Source organism: Scomber japonicus, chromosome 24, assembly GCF_027409825.1.
Source record: "Scomber japonicus isolate fScoJap1 chromosome 24, fScoJap1.pri, whole genome shotgun sequence".
In the NCBI taxonomy this organism is placed as follows: domain Eukaryota; kingdom Metazoa; phylum Chordata; class Actinopteri; order Scombriformes; family Scombridae; genus Scomber; species Scomber japonicus.
In genome coordinates this window covers 12,491,798-12,507,345 of record NC_070601.1, presented here as the reverse complement: position 1 = coordinate 12,507,345, position 15,548 = coordinate 12,491,798, and the positions used below count along the sequence as shown (strand labels likewise).

Sequence of the window (15,548 nt, the reverse complement as noted above, 5' to 3'; positions counted from 1 at the left end):
CCCACTGTTTTGGATTTGTGGTTTACCGCAGGCTACAAAACAGGAGCACACATCAATTAACTCAACATAACAACATGCACACTCGACTTGTAATTGATCATTAGTGTTTTTTTTTAATACGTTTTAATTATTAATGATGTTATCACTCTTTTCTTTCAGGAATGCTGTTGACGGAAACAAGAAGTTGTTCGCCATCTATGACACCAGGTAGAAATGTCACCACACACACACAAACACACACACACACACAAGCACATTACTTATTAACACGCTTCTCCGCTTGTGGGCGCGCACGCACACACGCACGGGTCCCAATTATCCACGGAATCTCCAGCATCGACTCCCATATTTCTCAATCTAAATAATTGATGATAGAGCCCCACATTTTTAGTTAAAGGGGAAAAAAGAGGCCATTATAGACGATTAACAGTCTTATCAATCACAAGCATCGATCAATGGGTTGATAAATGTCAAATTGTCCCTCCTCGATCTTTTGGGTCCCGCCATTTTTACAGGAAGCACAGGGGAAGGGGATTGGCGCAGATGGCGTGGAGAGCACTGTAAAAAATGTCAATTTAGTGTAGGATTGAGTGCTGAAATGTTGGAGGAAAAGTGAATTAATTAGATTAGATTCCAATTAATTTTTTGCCCATTTCAAAAGAATTCTAGCTTCAAAAATAAACCAATCATTAAGCAACATGAGGTCAAGATTTCACCTAAAAATAGTTTTTACAAAGGAATTAGAAGGAGAAAGTGGCTTAATCGCTGTAGCTCTGAACTGAGCTTTAATGATGATGTCATGACAAATAACCCTGGTGATGTCATCAGGGTTATTTTGCATAATTAGATTTCTATTTTAAATAATTAAATCTTAATTCAAAACTTGGGATGTGCAGTTTGAAAGACATTTACCAACCACAGAGGCTCTAGTTTAAAGATGCTACTGAGTTGCATTGTGGGAATTGTAGGAGCCTGCAACTTTAATGGTGATATCACTTTAAACACCCACATTCTAACAGTTTAGGCACAGAAAATAGACAGTTTAAGACAAAAAGAAGTGTTTCCTTCTTCACACATATTATAAAAAAAAGCCAAAAAAACTAATCTGACTTCACACACCATACCAGCAGCTACTGATTGGCATTTTTTACAGTGTGCAAGTGTTGGGCTTCATCTCTCATTTGAACAAGCCGAGTGCCTTCACCGCCACCACCACCAGCAGCAGCATCCTTTGCGCACCCTCCTCATCAATATGCGCTTCAGCTCCTGAATGCTCTCTCACAGGCAAAGAGACGACAGGAAGAGAGGAGAGGACCTAGTGTATATGACAGGGAAGGCGATGTCAACCCATATTTCATATCTGACTCCAACCACAGCAACCCGCTGACTTTTCACCCCCCCCCCTTAACCCTCCCCCCCTCTCTCAGCCCCGACTTTCTGTTCTTGAGGCAATCAATGGATTTACTCTTGAATTGAGGAGCCGTCCGGAACCGTCTGGACTGTTGATTGAGGCGGAAGGTTGTTGTTTTTTTATTTTTTACCCTTCGCTTGTTGTTGTGGTTGTAAACAAGCAAACAAAAAAAGAAAGAAAGAAAAACAACAAAAAAAGGAGAGATTTAAAAAAAGAAAAAAAAGAAAGAAAGAGGTGATGTTGGCTTTGCGTAAGGTTCGTCAATTTCGCGTCTTTTCCGTGCTGGTTGTCGGTTCCATTGTGTGTTGCGCGAAAAGGTGAGTGTCATTTAGAGAAGTCAAGGTTATTGGCCAAAGCTGATTGATGCTGGATTCAAGGAGTCAAGGTGATGTTTTTTCTTCTTGTTGTTTTTAAATTCCAGCGTCAATGAACCGGGCAACATGTCTTTCGTGAAGGAGACGGTGGATAAACTGCTGAAGGGATATGATATCCGACTGAGACCGGACTTTGGAGGTATGTGCATGTGTTTACCCCCTCTATTAATCCTCCTTCACGCCTTAGGCAGCTTTATTTTTGGCGCCATTCACACTGTTGTGGTCAGGTGTAGAGGTGTAGGCCTATATACACATATTCTGCTGTTTAACCTCTTCCAGGGGCCCCAGTTGCAGTCGGGATGAGCATAGACGTGGCAAGCATAGACATGGTGTCAGAAGTCAACATGGTGAGTGAATTATCATCACACCAAATGCTGTTTCTCTGTGTTTACTCAAGCGCATAATGCATGCAGCCCTCTCCCCGTGTCTGTCTGAGCTGATACAGAGATGTATTGGCACTCACACAACATGATTCCTTAGCTGTATACAGTAAAGCTGGTAGGAAGTGCTGACGTGAATCCAGTTTTTGCTTTCAGGCCATTATGTGATGGTGAGATGGATGGGCTGGGTTTCCTGTTAGCAATAAAACACATTTATCTCACACACACATTGGCAGCACCACTGTTACCTTATATACACAGAGCCAGCCTGGGTGTAAAAATAAAGATAATTCTGCAGCTTCCTGGTCCTTGCTTCCAACAGCGCTTGATCCTCAGACAGTTGCATCCACAGACTATAAGAGGATGGATGAAAGCTGCAACTGCGCTTTTACAAATCAATGCATATGCAACACACACAGAGAGAGAAGGAAGGGAAAACATGCAGTGAAGATCAGCGGAGAAGGAAGCCTCGGCTCTCACTATTGCTCTGCTTGTTAACCTTTTGAGCCACAGTTAACAGTGTTCAGGAGCGTCCTCCCAGGAGGCTCACTGAGCAGACAGCTATCAGGGAACTCTGATTGGATTTGCTAATTTGCCAGCTCTGGACGCTGTGTTAACACGTGTACCCACATGCAGTGAAGTAACTTCAGGCTATTGTTTCCGGCTGGTCTTAAAATATCAGCTGACGATGACCTAAATTGCATCGGAAAACGAGCGGCGAGTGATGAGTGGCTGGATTGTCTTTCTTTCACTTGCAGGAAAATGTGATTTGAAGTCTCCTGACACCGGATTGAGAATGATCTGCTCAGGTGGAGACATTGTTTGTAATTGGTTTGGATTCAGGCTTTGAAACCTGCAAGCCGCCACAAAGGTTCAGATCAACACCTCTACACGGACACATTTCATTGGCTATGGCCCGTGTAGGTGGAACCAATGTGACTTTCATTAGAGATCAGGCAGGGATGCAGAGGTTTACACCATAATGCCAACATGTACAGAAAATCACTAAAAGAGGAAAAACTGCGACATATTAGAAAATTATCATTATTTATCTGGAGAGATGTGTGTGTGTGGGTGGGTGTGGGTGGGTGGGTGTTGATCAATACTATTGATTCAATGATTATTTTACCAGTTGATTCCTAGCTTTGACTTTCCACCCAGTGCTCTGACTTGAATCTAAAGCTTCCCTTTACTTCACCCCTGCCTCCTACAAATTCCTTTATACTACTAATTTCTTGTGACAAAGATGGTTTAAGGGGTAACGCACCAGTAATCGCTGATTTATCGCCCGGTTTATGTGGAGTGGCAATGATATTTCACATTAAGGAAGTGTTATGTAGTGTACACAAGTTGCAAGGAATAGGTCAGGGTGGGAGGGTGGGGGCAACAAAAGCAACTTTGGCTAAGGTTGGGGTTCGATATTAGTAAAGTAAACACATCTGATGAGTTAAAGCTGCCTCAGATTAGGTTTAACTTGAGCTGAAACAATTAGAGAAGTGGATTAATCAATCAAAAGTTAATTATTTGTAACTATATTGACAATCAGTTAAGCATTTTAGAGATATAAAACATTACCAAATTTAAGCTTCTCAAATACGAGAATTTGTCTTTTTTGTCTAGTAAATTGGTGCTTTCAAGGGGTTTGGACTATTGACTGTAAGAAATTTGACCTTTTTTTACTATTTTCTGACATTTGCTATGTTATATTTATTGCTTTTGTTTTATTGAGCTTGCTGAATCTTTCTGAACTTGTGCATTTTGTACTCTTTCAGTGAGTCTCTTCATATTTTATCCTATTCAGGTTTATGTTTTGTAACGTCTGTTTTATTTTGTGCTGGTATCTTGGCCTGTGAAAAGAGATTTTTAACCTCAATAATGCACTTTCCATGTTAAATAAGATATGTTCTTTATAGGTCAAATAGATATTGCGTCACACCTCTGTTGCCCTTGGTTGCATGGGATGCTATCATTGATTGATACAAGCTGAAAACATGTTTTACAGTGAACCCGATTGTTCTAGCCAAGCTTTCATGATCCATGCTCAAAGATTTTGTTTGCCAAGAGTTCAGTCGCTAACATTAACCAGCAAGCCAACAAGGCTAGTCTCCACAGAGTGCATGAAAGCAGCTGATCAACCAGGGACACAGACAGCTGAGATCACACTTAAACTGATGATTAATTAGGTCTTTTTCTCATCGCCACCAAACCACTGAGGGACTGCACATGTGCATCTGTGCTTGTTAAATGAACAATTTCGGGCTGCTATCCAGCGCCTGAGCCAAAAACAAGACCGGTCAAGCTGTTTGTTTGTTTTTTGCACCAGTGTTTGACATTTGGTGGATGCTTTTCATCCAGTGCAAGCTACAATGCACGGACAGTCTGCGGTTTTAGCATGGGATGGGTTGCCACAGGGAAATGGATAATGAGTGCTTTTGTCCTGACAATGACAGCGCCATGCTTTATCCATGGAGCAGCACTAAACAGCAGAGCCTCTACAGATGCTGCTCTCTCCATTTCTGTCATAAAGAAGTTGTTATAGGCTCCATCAATAGAACTTCAGCTATAAACCAACCTCACCAGTCTAGTAGAGTTACCCACGGTCATAATCTGCAAACCAGTTTAAAGTTTTTTTGAGTGTTTTTAGTGATTATTTTTGATGACTCTTTCTTATACCAAAAGAAAAAGAGAGAACTCAACCATGTAAAATACATCATACAAGCATATGAAGTGTAATTTGTGACTAAAGGTGTGAGGAATACAGAATCCAACACAAAATCGAAGCACCTGATGGCCTTGTTAAGAAAAGGGTGGCTAAATTTGGGGTCTAGTGCTAAGTCAAAGGTTAAGTCAAAGAGCATTAGGTTAACAAAGTTGTGGATAAATCAGTCCAAAGGGTAAAGGTTAGGCATCGAATGAAGGGTTTAAGGTTGAAGTGAAAGTGTAGCAAATGAGTGTGAGTCAATACTCACAATACTCTCACAGGTATTACAAGGTAATATGTGTGCATACGTGGGAATGTGCAATCTGTATTGGAAAGATTGACTAGGTAGAGCGCTTCATTAGGGACTGTGGGAAGATTGTTTCTTTTTTCTTTTTGCTTAAGGAATGGTACGAATGCAGAAATCTTCATACATTACTGATTACATTTTCATCTCGACCAATCGTCATACCCTCCTTCACTTTAGTCTTAATCATAATAGACAATATAAATGTGCTATACTAATCCTAGGAGTGTTTTTATTTCTCTTTAGGCATGAAAAATATATTTGAACTTCATTTTCTTTTTCATCTAATTACATTACATTATATTATAATAACATAAAGCAACTGATTTACAACCAAAGAAGTTACTACAGATGGAGTGGTAGTGTATGGGGATGACTCACTAGTGTTCACTGCGGTGGCTGAAGTGCAACTATGCCATCAAAATCCATGCATATAAGAAAACAGTGTGAAAGGGTTAAGTTTGTCTATATTATAATAATTAAATACTAAATGGTGTGGTGTGGTAGTTGTAATAATCAGTATTTTACCTTTCTGATACTATTCAAAGAAAATATTAATAGTGCTGGGGTTTGTCTTCACCCCCCTCCTCATCCCAATAACTTGTGTACAGTCCCTTAATACTTACTATTGATGATTTCTTCCTAAGTAGATCCAAATTTGCTTTCTCATATATATAGATATATTTCTCTGATTCCTATACACACCTCTGCTCTGGATTTATTTGATGTATAGTATGAGTTCATTTAATCAACCCAAGCCAGTAGACAGTGGCTCTTGCAGCTCTATATAAGCCCTGGGAATTTTTACTGGACATTGGACTCATGAAATCAGCAGATCAAGAGAGAATAAAGAGGAGAGGAGGACTATTATATTTAAAGATTTATTGAGTGACCGAGTGAAACAGAAAAGAGCAGAGAAAGCGAGGGATCGAAGATGAGAGAGAGCAAGAGAGAGAGAGAGGAGGAGGTAGCTGATCGAAATACCCCCAGCAAGTGAATGAAGCATCTGGCTCATCCCAAGAATCCACCTGGCAGGGCAGGTCAACAAAGTCAGCTTGTGCTACTCCCGACGCCTTCGTGGCGCGCGAGCTCCTGCACCAGCAGATGCTAAAGCGTCTGAGAAAGGCACTAATTACCTCTGAGGTTTGTTTGTGATGTGCCGGGGGCCTCCGCTGATGAGAAACACATACTAGGACAAGATCAGAGCAAGGCAAAATAGATTATGTGTGTGCTGAGGCAGTGCTTACTTGGAAACCAGCTGCACACTTAGGAGCGGATCACCTGAAATAGTGTGACTTATTAGAGCTGTTTTGCAGAGTTTTAAAAAGCTTTTTTAACACTGGGTTTGGAGGTGGGAATAAAAGGCTCATGGGTTAGTGTTGTTTGTACTATAATGGATTTTGAAAAATACTATTATGAAGAAAGTTTAAGTGCAAAAATAGGTCACTTAGTGTAGGTGTGTTTTCATTACAACGCGCGTCCCTTAGCGAAATGGACAAACAGGCGTGATTCTCTGCTGCTGTGAGAGCTATCAAGGCCTCGCAACCCCATTATCCCTGCCACATGAAAGTCATCATAATTTGGGGAAATTATATTAGAATACAATGAAGGTAGAGCTCCTCACACACACTGGGAAGCGGTCAGAGTCGGTCTGCACTGTGGATGTAGTTGCGGTAACAGGCTGAACGAGCTAGTCATCCATACACCCACGGCCGTGTGTGGGTGTCAAAGAGAAAAAAAGAAGAAAAAACCTGTCATTACAGAGAGGTGAAAAGATCTCTCTCTTTCTCCAAATGTTCCTGCTGCTGGGTTTGTTTGTTTTTTTTCTCTTTTTTTCATATTTTTTTTTCAGTGGCTCCCAAAAGACTACACAAAAAGCTCATGAACTGACTTCTAGTTGAGTGCTTTTTTTCATTTTTCAGGTAGATGCTCAATGACATCAGCATGATTTTATTAGACAACCTAATCTGACCTTGATTGTGCCCCCAATCACCCAGGTAACCACTTCTGTATACTGTATGCCCTGTATAAAACGCACGAGTCAGATGTTGCCAATGCACTATGTCACTCTAATTATGATATATAGGTCTCCCAGCAATGCAAAAAGAGCATGTCTTTTCTCTGTGCTCTGAGTGTGGCTTAATATACCCGCATGTCTTTTATCCGGCATCCGGCTTCCTGCCTGATGGAATGTAATTGGCCTCAGGAGAGAGCACGCTGTACGATGAAGTGATGATCACTAAGATTTAGAATAAGCAGAGCCGGGGACTTCCTGGTTTGCAGTGTCAACCCAATGAAAGGACTCATGATTTTGAGTCAGTTCTAGTGATCCTAACTCTACAGTCCTCTCTACAGTTATTGCTCTTGACGTTTGCATGATAATAGCCTCGCTCTGAGCTCTGAGCTCTGGGCTCTGAGCTCTGAGCTGCGTACACCTTTAAGACACTGCGTGTATCGGCCTGGGGAAATCTAAAATTGACAGGCGCCGGCCTCGTTTCCTTTTTTTTTCTCGGTGCCATTTGAGCTGTCGTTATGTTGTAGCAAATAAAAAAGGGGTAGGTAAACTATAAACTGGATTCATGATGGGTGTTACTGAAAAGGTCATTAGTCAACACTCTGATTCCACTTACTGTAATGGATGTATGAGGTTAAAGAAGGAGAGTAAAGATCCCTGCAGGAATGAAGTGAAGGAACATGCCACTCTTGGTTGATTTGATGACTGAAAAAGGTCAGGAGGAATCAAGCCTCACATATTTAAGTTGATAATTGTATTATAAGTGAGTCAAAATGACTTGAGTCACAGGCTTGGTATTATTCTAAATCAGTTGTTTTTTTTTTATCTATGAGGTTTGGTCTGTGAGGTTCTGAGCTGCAGGTATTTGTCAGAAAATGCTGGTTTCAACTTGAAGAACACCACCTGTTCATGAGTAGGAGTGTGTTGGAGTGTGTTATTATAAGCATTATCAACACCCCCTAAAATCGCCACCTGTTTTGTTCCATTTGGAGGCAAGTTTCATTCACAAAAAATGTTTAGCACGAGTAACACAAGGAGCTTCACACTGCCAAAATTAGGACGTGTTAGCAGTTAAAATGTGCCTCCAATGTGTCATCAGAGCAGTGTTGTACCCTGACAGAAATAAAATAGGGGGTTTGATGCTGGACAAGAGCTTAAACAGCAGGTGATGTTACACTGCGGTGTGAGAGAACTTTCTGCTACAGCTACTGAACTGTATTTAATTTGATCTTTGTAACTTCTATGAACTCCAAATCCTTTAAAAGCCTCATTATTTTGAGGTCACACAAGTATTTTTTTAATGTCCCCTCTTTAGATAAAGTCAGAATATCTGTACTTGACTCTTACAACCGAACTGGAGCACTTAAGAAAGTTTTCTGAAGTCTTGGTGTCTCTCAAGAGCAGATCTGTTAGTACGAGGGGTTCTTGAGGTCCAAGGTCTGTTTCTTTGTAGACACCTTGAGTCACTGATTGAAGTAGCAGATTATCATTGACTGCTTCTTTTTTTGAGGCCAGCGTTTGGATCTTTGGACCTAAACAGAAGATCTTTTGGGACCTCATTTAATAAGAAATAATCACCTTCCACTATTTATAAAACTCAAAGATAACAGCCAGCTCCAAAATTGTGCAAACAGCATACAAAATAGGAGGTTACATTCAAGAATCCATCAATTTATAGATGACATTGAAGCAGTTTTCCATTAAAAACAAAAAAAATAGATTTTGTATTGTGTAAATGAAACTAATATATATCTAGATATGTTTTAAAACATGTAAAAATACTCCACTGATTCATAATGTGTATTAAAAAAAGATTCTTATCGTTCTTCTTCTACCTCATTAAAAGTCCTATAATATATGAATATGCAAATATTTTTCATTTCAAAAGTTTAACTCTTAGATTCAAATTGTCTACTAGAGTTTCCACATTTTGTAAGCTGAACATTGGCCCACGATTGGCTCAGAACAGGCTGTGATGTCACAAATCGTACTCTCTCATCTGAGCTTTTTCGGTGAGCACAGTTCTAACTTTCCACTGTCTGCAGATGAATATGAAAACAGCCTTCTGGTGTCAAACTCTGTGCATACATCATTCTGGACGGTGAAGGTCAAACATCGAAGAGAAGTGACAAAACAGCAAAATCCATCCCTGACTTTAAAGGAAAAGAATATGATACACACCAATAAAAAAAAGTAAAAATGGTGTGTCATTGCAGCATAGTTCATTTAAGAGAAAAATGGCTTACATTTACAATTGTTGTTCTTTTCTTCCCCCTTCCTCTTTCCTTGTTATGAGGCAATACATCATAGAATATTAGACAGTGGGGAAATTATCCTGTATATTGAAGGCCAATGCCATCATTTAGAAGAAAAAGCCCAATTCAATCATCTCGCTGTTGTTTGCTCTCAATAAGGGACAGTGCTATTTTTACCATTCTATAGCAGCAGAAGAGGAGGAGGAGGAGGAGGAGGAGGGGAGGGGGGGGGGGGGGGGGGGGCAAGAGCTCGGTTAGGGATTCCCCCGCACTGTGGTGATATACCGCCTTGGGGCCATCCCGAGGGACCGTTCTGAAATTACATTGAAGTGACTCAAATTGCTTTACTGAACAGGGGTTCACATTGAGTACACAGTGATTACATATCCTATCACTGTTGTTCTCACCCTCACAGAAGTCAGGGAGAAAACTTGCAGAGATCATTTATTTTCATTTATTTTATGTTGCTATTGAACAGAGCGGCTTTTGATATGTGTCAGATGTCATTTTTATAATTTTTTTACTCTATATTGTGCTGCAACGTATATATATATATATATGATGATGATGATGATAACGAGCCAGAGCTAGTTGTTGATAAAACAGCAGCATATGCCGGGGACAGAGAACATATGCCATGTGACAAACAATGTTAGCAGGATATTTCCTAGATACTTGTGGTATCACGACGTAGCAGTTCCGAGTGGTAGCGCTGTATACAGAGAGAGAGAGAGAGAGAGAGAGAGAGAGAGAGAGAGGGGGGGGAGAGATTAAATTGAATATGGGTCAGTTCACAGCCAAAAACTCTCGCTTATCTGAATTCTCACACACCCTGAATGAAAGTGATTATCCAGTCGAGTTTATTGAATAATTGAGGCTCGCTGGAAATCATTTCCACTGGTCACTGTCATTATCTCGGCTGCAAACATATGCTAATAACCAAACAGCAGTGGTAAAGCTGTGTGAATTGAGAATTGGTGTGTTGTGGGGGAGTAAAGGAGGCGAGGAGGGAATTGTCAATAATTCATAATCCATATACAGTCCTAGTTCATAGAGAGTATGAGCCCACCTCCCTTTCAAAGAAATAAATAACTAAATAAAAGAAGTTGTTTCAGGGCAGGTAATGTGCAAAGCTACACACTCCTCATCTGAAATTCATTTTGATTGTCTCCATGCAACATTGATGAGGAATCCTTGGCCGTGTGTTTGTACAGGCTTGTATGGTTAATTTAAATCATTTATGTGTTACGAGGCGTGTGTGTGTGTGTGGCTGCCCACCTGCTGACACTCTGGCGGGAGATGGAAATGCATACCTAAAAGCGCGATACCGCTCGGGGAGAGACGCGTGGAGGGAGGGAGGGGAGGAAGGGAGGGAGAAGGGGGAGATAGAGCTCCAGCAGAGAGGGAGGAGAAGTGATGCGGTAAGGGTCAAAACAAGGCAGTGTGAAAGAGACATTAGTCATTTGTCGGGGATTGATGGAGGGTAAAGTTACTATGGTAGTGGAGGAAAGAGAGAGAGTCTACGCTACTTATTCATAGAGCAAATTTAATTCCCGCCACATGCTGTGATCAATCCACAATGACCACTTTAATAGGGCTGTGACTGATAACACTTATCACCCTCTGTGTCACAAAACCCCTGGAAATTGACAAGGATTTATTTTGCTATCACTTACAGGAGCAGAGGAGTTGTCAACCTCACGCTATCACCGGATTATCACATCCAGCGCTATGTTATAGACAAGAAGATTAAGCTTTGCAATACATTCTCAGTGTCTTTTGCAAGCTATAATGTATTCTTCCGCCTTTGCTGTGTATCTTGTGGAATCAGATAAAGTAGTCCCTGCTATATCATGCTTTAAAGACAATATTTTTGGATGTAATTTCCTTTCCTTTTGCATGACTGGTAGTAATATCGAGCCCCGACAACCACACTCGCTTCATCATTTGGCGGCTGCAGGCTACCAAACAAGCCACGCTTCCACCACTATACATTTATGGTTCAGCGCCAATGAGCTTTCCTCCTCATGCTGTGTGACCAATCTGTATCCTGTGCTGACTAAGATCTGTTCATATCTCTTGTGCGCTAACCAAACCTGGAAAACACATATATGAGTATGGAGTATCAGTTAGAAAAGAAAGGAATGAATAATTACTGTACCATACAGCAGTACAGGGTGAGACCTATACCCATGACTCCGTTATTATGAGCCTCGCATAATTTCATTTCATTCTATTTTTAAGTCGTCTCATGAAAATGCAAAAACCTCCAGTGTTTTGTAAGCATTTAGTAACCCAGTCTTGAGATTGTGCACGAGGGAGGGTGCGAAAAAGACAAATAACTATTTTGGTTATGTAACAACTGTAACACACATGAACATTTTTAGGGGGAGCCATGCTCATTGCGGTATTGCTGATTCGTTCATTTTTTTTAAATATCCGTTCAATGTGAACCGGAAAAACTGCAGCACCAAAAAAAGACATGTGCGCCTTGCCAGTGCCAGCTTGGTGCGGGTTGGTTTCATTTCAACGCCACAGCGGGCACAGTGGAGATCATGGCATTGCCCTGAGAGAGAGAGTGAGAGAGAGAGAGAGAGAGAGAAAGAGAAAGAGAGAGGGGTGCAGGCAGACTGAGAGGAAAACAGAAATAGAGGAGACTGTTAGCTTGGGTAAGTGGGTTATGTGATGTGGATGGAAAGAAGGAGGGGCTCTGTCCTCTATCTCCACTGCCAGCTCTGCTCTGGTCAAATACTACTTGAATAAAGACAAAACAAAAAAGATTTACTTGCTTAGCGTCCTATTTTCTTACACAACTGTCCTAAAAATGGTTTCATTCCACAAGACTAATGAATCCTCATGGCTGGACTTCAAAGTCTCCCTCCACTCAAAAATATGTTTTTCTTCTTGTTCTTACAGTACAGTCAGATGTTGGAGCGTGACTGTGCAGAGTTTGATATTAGAAGGCTGTTTTTACATTTGTCTGCTGAAAGTGGACATGTTGTCTGTGTTCATTGAAAATCAGGTTTTTGGGTGGCAGGATTTATGACATCACAACAAGCCAATTGAACCATTAGTCTTAGGTCAAATATTCAATTTCTTGACAGAATCAAACAACATAAGAAGAATTACTGTGCAAATTATTCTGGTCTATCAGGGGTAAATCTGATAATCATGTTTTTGGGGGTAGGTGAATGTGGTTGAACCTTCTGATAATGACAGTCCACAGTTAGTTCTACATTCTTGCACATGAAATTAAATCTTTTTTTTTTAGTCTTCTTGCATTTTTTTCTTAGACATTTTGATTAAAAATAAACTCATCCAACCAAGACTAAGGCTCTTTGATGTACAATGATACTTTGAGCAAAATGCTAACATGCTGGTGCTTAACATAAGGTGAACATATTTTCAAACCCTTAACTGTATGTTACCGCATGTTCATGCACAAGCACATATATGGAGGCACCTTAGGGGTTTTCATCAGGATGGGGGAGCGCTAAGCACACCATCTGGGAGTGTTCAGATGGCTGTCACCAGTATCACTGCTGAAGTAGGTCGCAACTGTGCTACCTCCTGCTTGTAGCCATTATGTTTGGCCATCTCAATTTTTATATCACGTTTCTACAATGCTCTACCAAAAACAATGTGTGCAGAACGTAGAATTTTCATTGCAGGTTCTTTCAAAGGAAGGAGCCTCCTGGAGCTCTTTAGATAAGACTGACTTTCTCTTTGGCATGATAGCCAACTGTTAGTAAACTTCTGTCAGAAAGAGCCACAAGTGTCGTAGGCTGGCAGCAGCCTTGATAACAACACATTGATTGATTGACAAGTATGATATTATACTTATTATTTGAGTTGTGCTGAAAACCTGGACCATTCAGTGGTAAGCGGGGCCATTTCAGTGTTTTACAGATATCTGTTAGGACTCATGACATCCAGCTTGAAACTGGGACAGTTCCTGACAAACCAAGATGTCTGGTCACTGTAGCTTAGCAGTTAATATTTACCAGGTTCTCAATCTTAATCTTAATCAATCATTAGTTAATCATTAATCTAATCATTAGTTTTCCAGGATCGACTGCCACCCCTAGAGCCAAGCCATTAGTTTGGCTAAAAATCTATTGACAGATTCATCAATAATCATCACTCAAAACCCAATACACAACAAATAAGAAAAATGGCATGTAAAAAAAATCAAACATAAAGTAGAAATAGTTGTTGTGGTCAGCAGTTCCCTAATAGCAAAAGGTCCGCCAGTTCAAACCACTTAAAGGCAGCTTATGTAAATGTCTTTTGAGTAGCGACCACTTTATCTACAAGTTGTGGGAAAATGGTAAATGGCAAACATAAGTTCACAGCATTATAAGTAAAAAAGATGGAAGAAGTCGTGACTCTGCAAAAGCTACTGGTCATACCAGACTAAGAAAATCAGTGGTGACAAAACCTGTGGGTGTATTTAATTGAGCTAGAGTGCGTTTCAGTGCTTATTTAATCAATATTCCATTTGCAATTGCAAGATGAAGAATATTTCATTTCTTCTCTCAGTGGTTATATATTCCTGCTTTAACAACCAGTTCCACCAGTTTATACAGCTAACACTGCATACATGAAGTGGTAAAGGAACTCCGAAGCTCTTGTATGCAGCAACGGATCCTTTGAGATTGAGTCTTTGATTTTGATTACATTACAGAAATGCGAAAATACAAATCAGCCTAACAACATATGATCTCAGAGGATAGCACAATAAAATGTTACTTAAAGTACATATTTCCATTTCCATTTTTGGTCCTCTGTGGACACAATAGGAGTAATTTGGCATACAATTAAACTACATAATAAACAAAAGCAGTTATTGAAATGCGGTAAACAATAATTTACTGTGTTTTAAAGTAAAAAAAACAACCTCTAATGCTCATGAGTCAGTCCGTGTGAATTCAATGAAAGGCAACATATGTTTAAAAAGCTCTTGGGTGCCATTAAAGTTCAACCCTTAGCCTCAATGTGCTTACATTACTAAGGGAGAGAAAATGAGAAAAATGTTTATATATTAGATGAAAATGTTCTATGAAATTTTCTACTAAAGCTGCAGCTACATGAGTCAGCCTGCCCACACACTGTTTTTCAATGGCGCACTACTGTACTGTATATCAGTTACTGTAATCCAGGAGGGAGTGCAAAGGCACATCTGAGAATTTTGGCTGTGGCGTGTGAGCCAGTTGGCCCACACTCCTTCCAGCTTGTAGGATGCTGTGTCATGTCACATAAATATTAGGAGCACTAACATTTGGGAATGGGAAGAGCAAATATTTCAAAGCTGTTGGTATTTGCTTTTGAGGTCTGCAGCAGCTTGCTTCATCAATGCACTAAAGCTGCTGTGAAACTTTTAAATTGTGTGTATTTGTGCAGTATGCATGTATGAATCTGTAATTCAAGAATCAACTGTTGGAATAGAATAGTTAATAAAATGTCATCACTATTCTGATTGCCTTTTTTCCTCTGTGTGTCTTTGTAGGACTATACGTTGACCATGTATTTCCAGCAGTACTGGAGAGACAAACGTCTAGCCTATGTAGGAATCCCTCTCAACTTGACCCTTGATAATAGGGTTGCCGACCAGCTCTGGGTCCCAGACACATACTTCCTCAATGACAAGAAGTCCTTCGTCCACGGAGTCACTGTCAAAAACCGAATGATCCGACTGCATCCAGACGGAACCGTTCTCTACGGACTCAGGTAGGTTCTGCCTCTGCGCTGTAAACACATTGTCATATGTCTGTAACTTCTCTGTCTTTGCCTTCGATGACAATGCCAGCATATCCCAGCATGTCTGTTTACAATAGAGTAATAATGTGCCATTTCTGGGCCATGCAAATGATGAACACTCCCCACAATGTGCGACAAACTGTATCACAGTGCCAAAACTGTTCTCGGATGTTTCCCAGTGTCAGGTTAACTCTACGTGTTTAAAGCTCTATTACGGTACCACGGTTTCCCAAGCTGAGCATTTGGCAGCTGTCTACTGCTGGCCGCTGTGCAACCACAGGATTATATGTCATGCTCAAGGGCACCCTGGCATTTGATTTTTTTTTTTTTTAAGAAAAATAGCGTAGAG

The 15,548-nt window shown here is 40.5% G+C and overlaps 1 protein-coding gene across 3 annotated transcripts in view; it reads left to right on the top strand.

The window, feature by feature from the left end:
• Positions 1 to 1,648: 1,648 nt before the first annotated feature.
• LOC128354550 (gamma-aminobutyric acid receptor subunit beta-3-like) overlaps positions 1,649 to 15,548 on the top strand; it is a 34,128-nt gene continuing 20,228 nt past the window's right edge. For all 3 annotated transcript variants that reach the window (XM_053314765.1, XM_053314764.1, XM_053314763.1), the window contains exons 1-4: positions 1,649 to 1,728; positions 1,833 to 1,924; positions 2,065 to 2,132; positions 14,949 to 15,169. In XM_053314765.1, coding sequence (XP_053170740.1) covers positions 1,649 to 1,728; positions 1,833 to 1,924; positions 2,065 to 2,132; positions 14,949 to 15,169 — 461 coding nt within the window. The remainder of the gene's footprint in view (positions 1,729 to 1,832; positions 1,925 to 2,064; positions 2,133 to 14,948; positions 15,170 to 15,548) is intronic.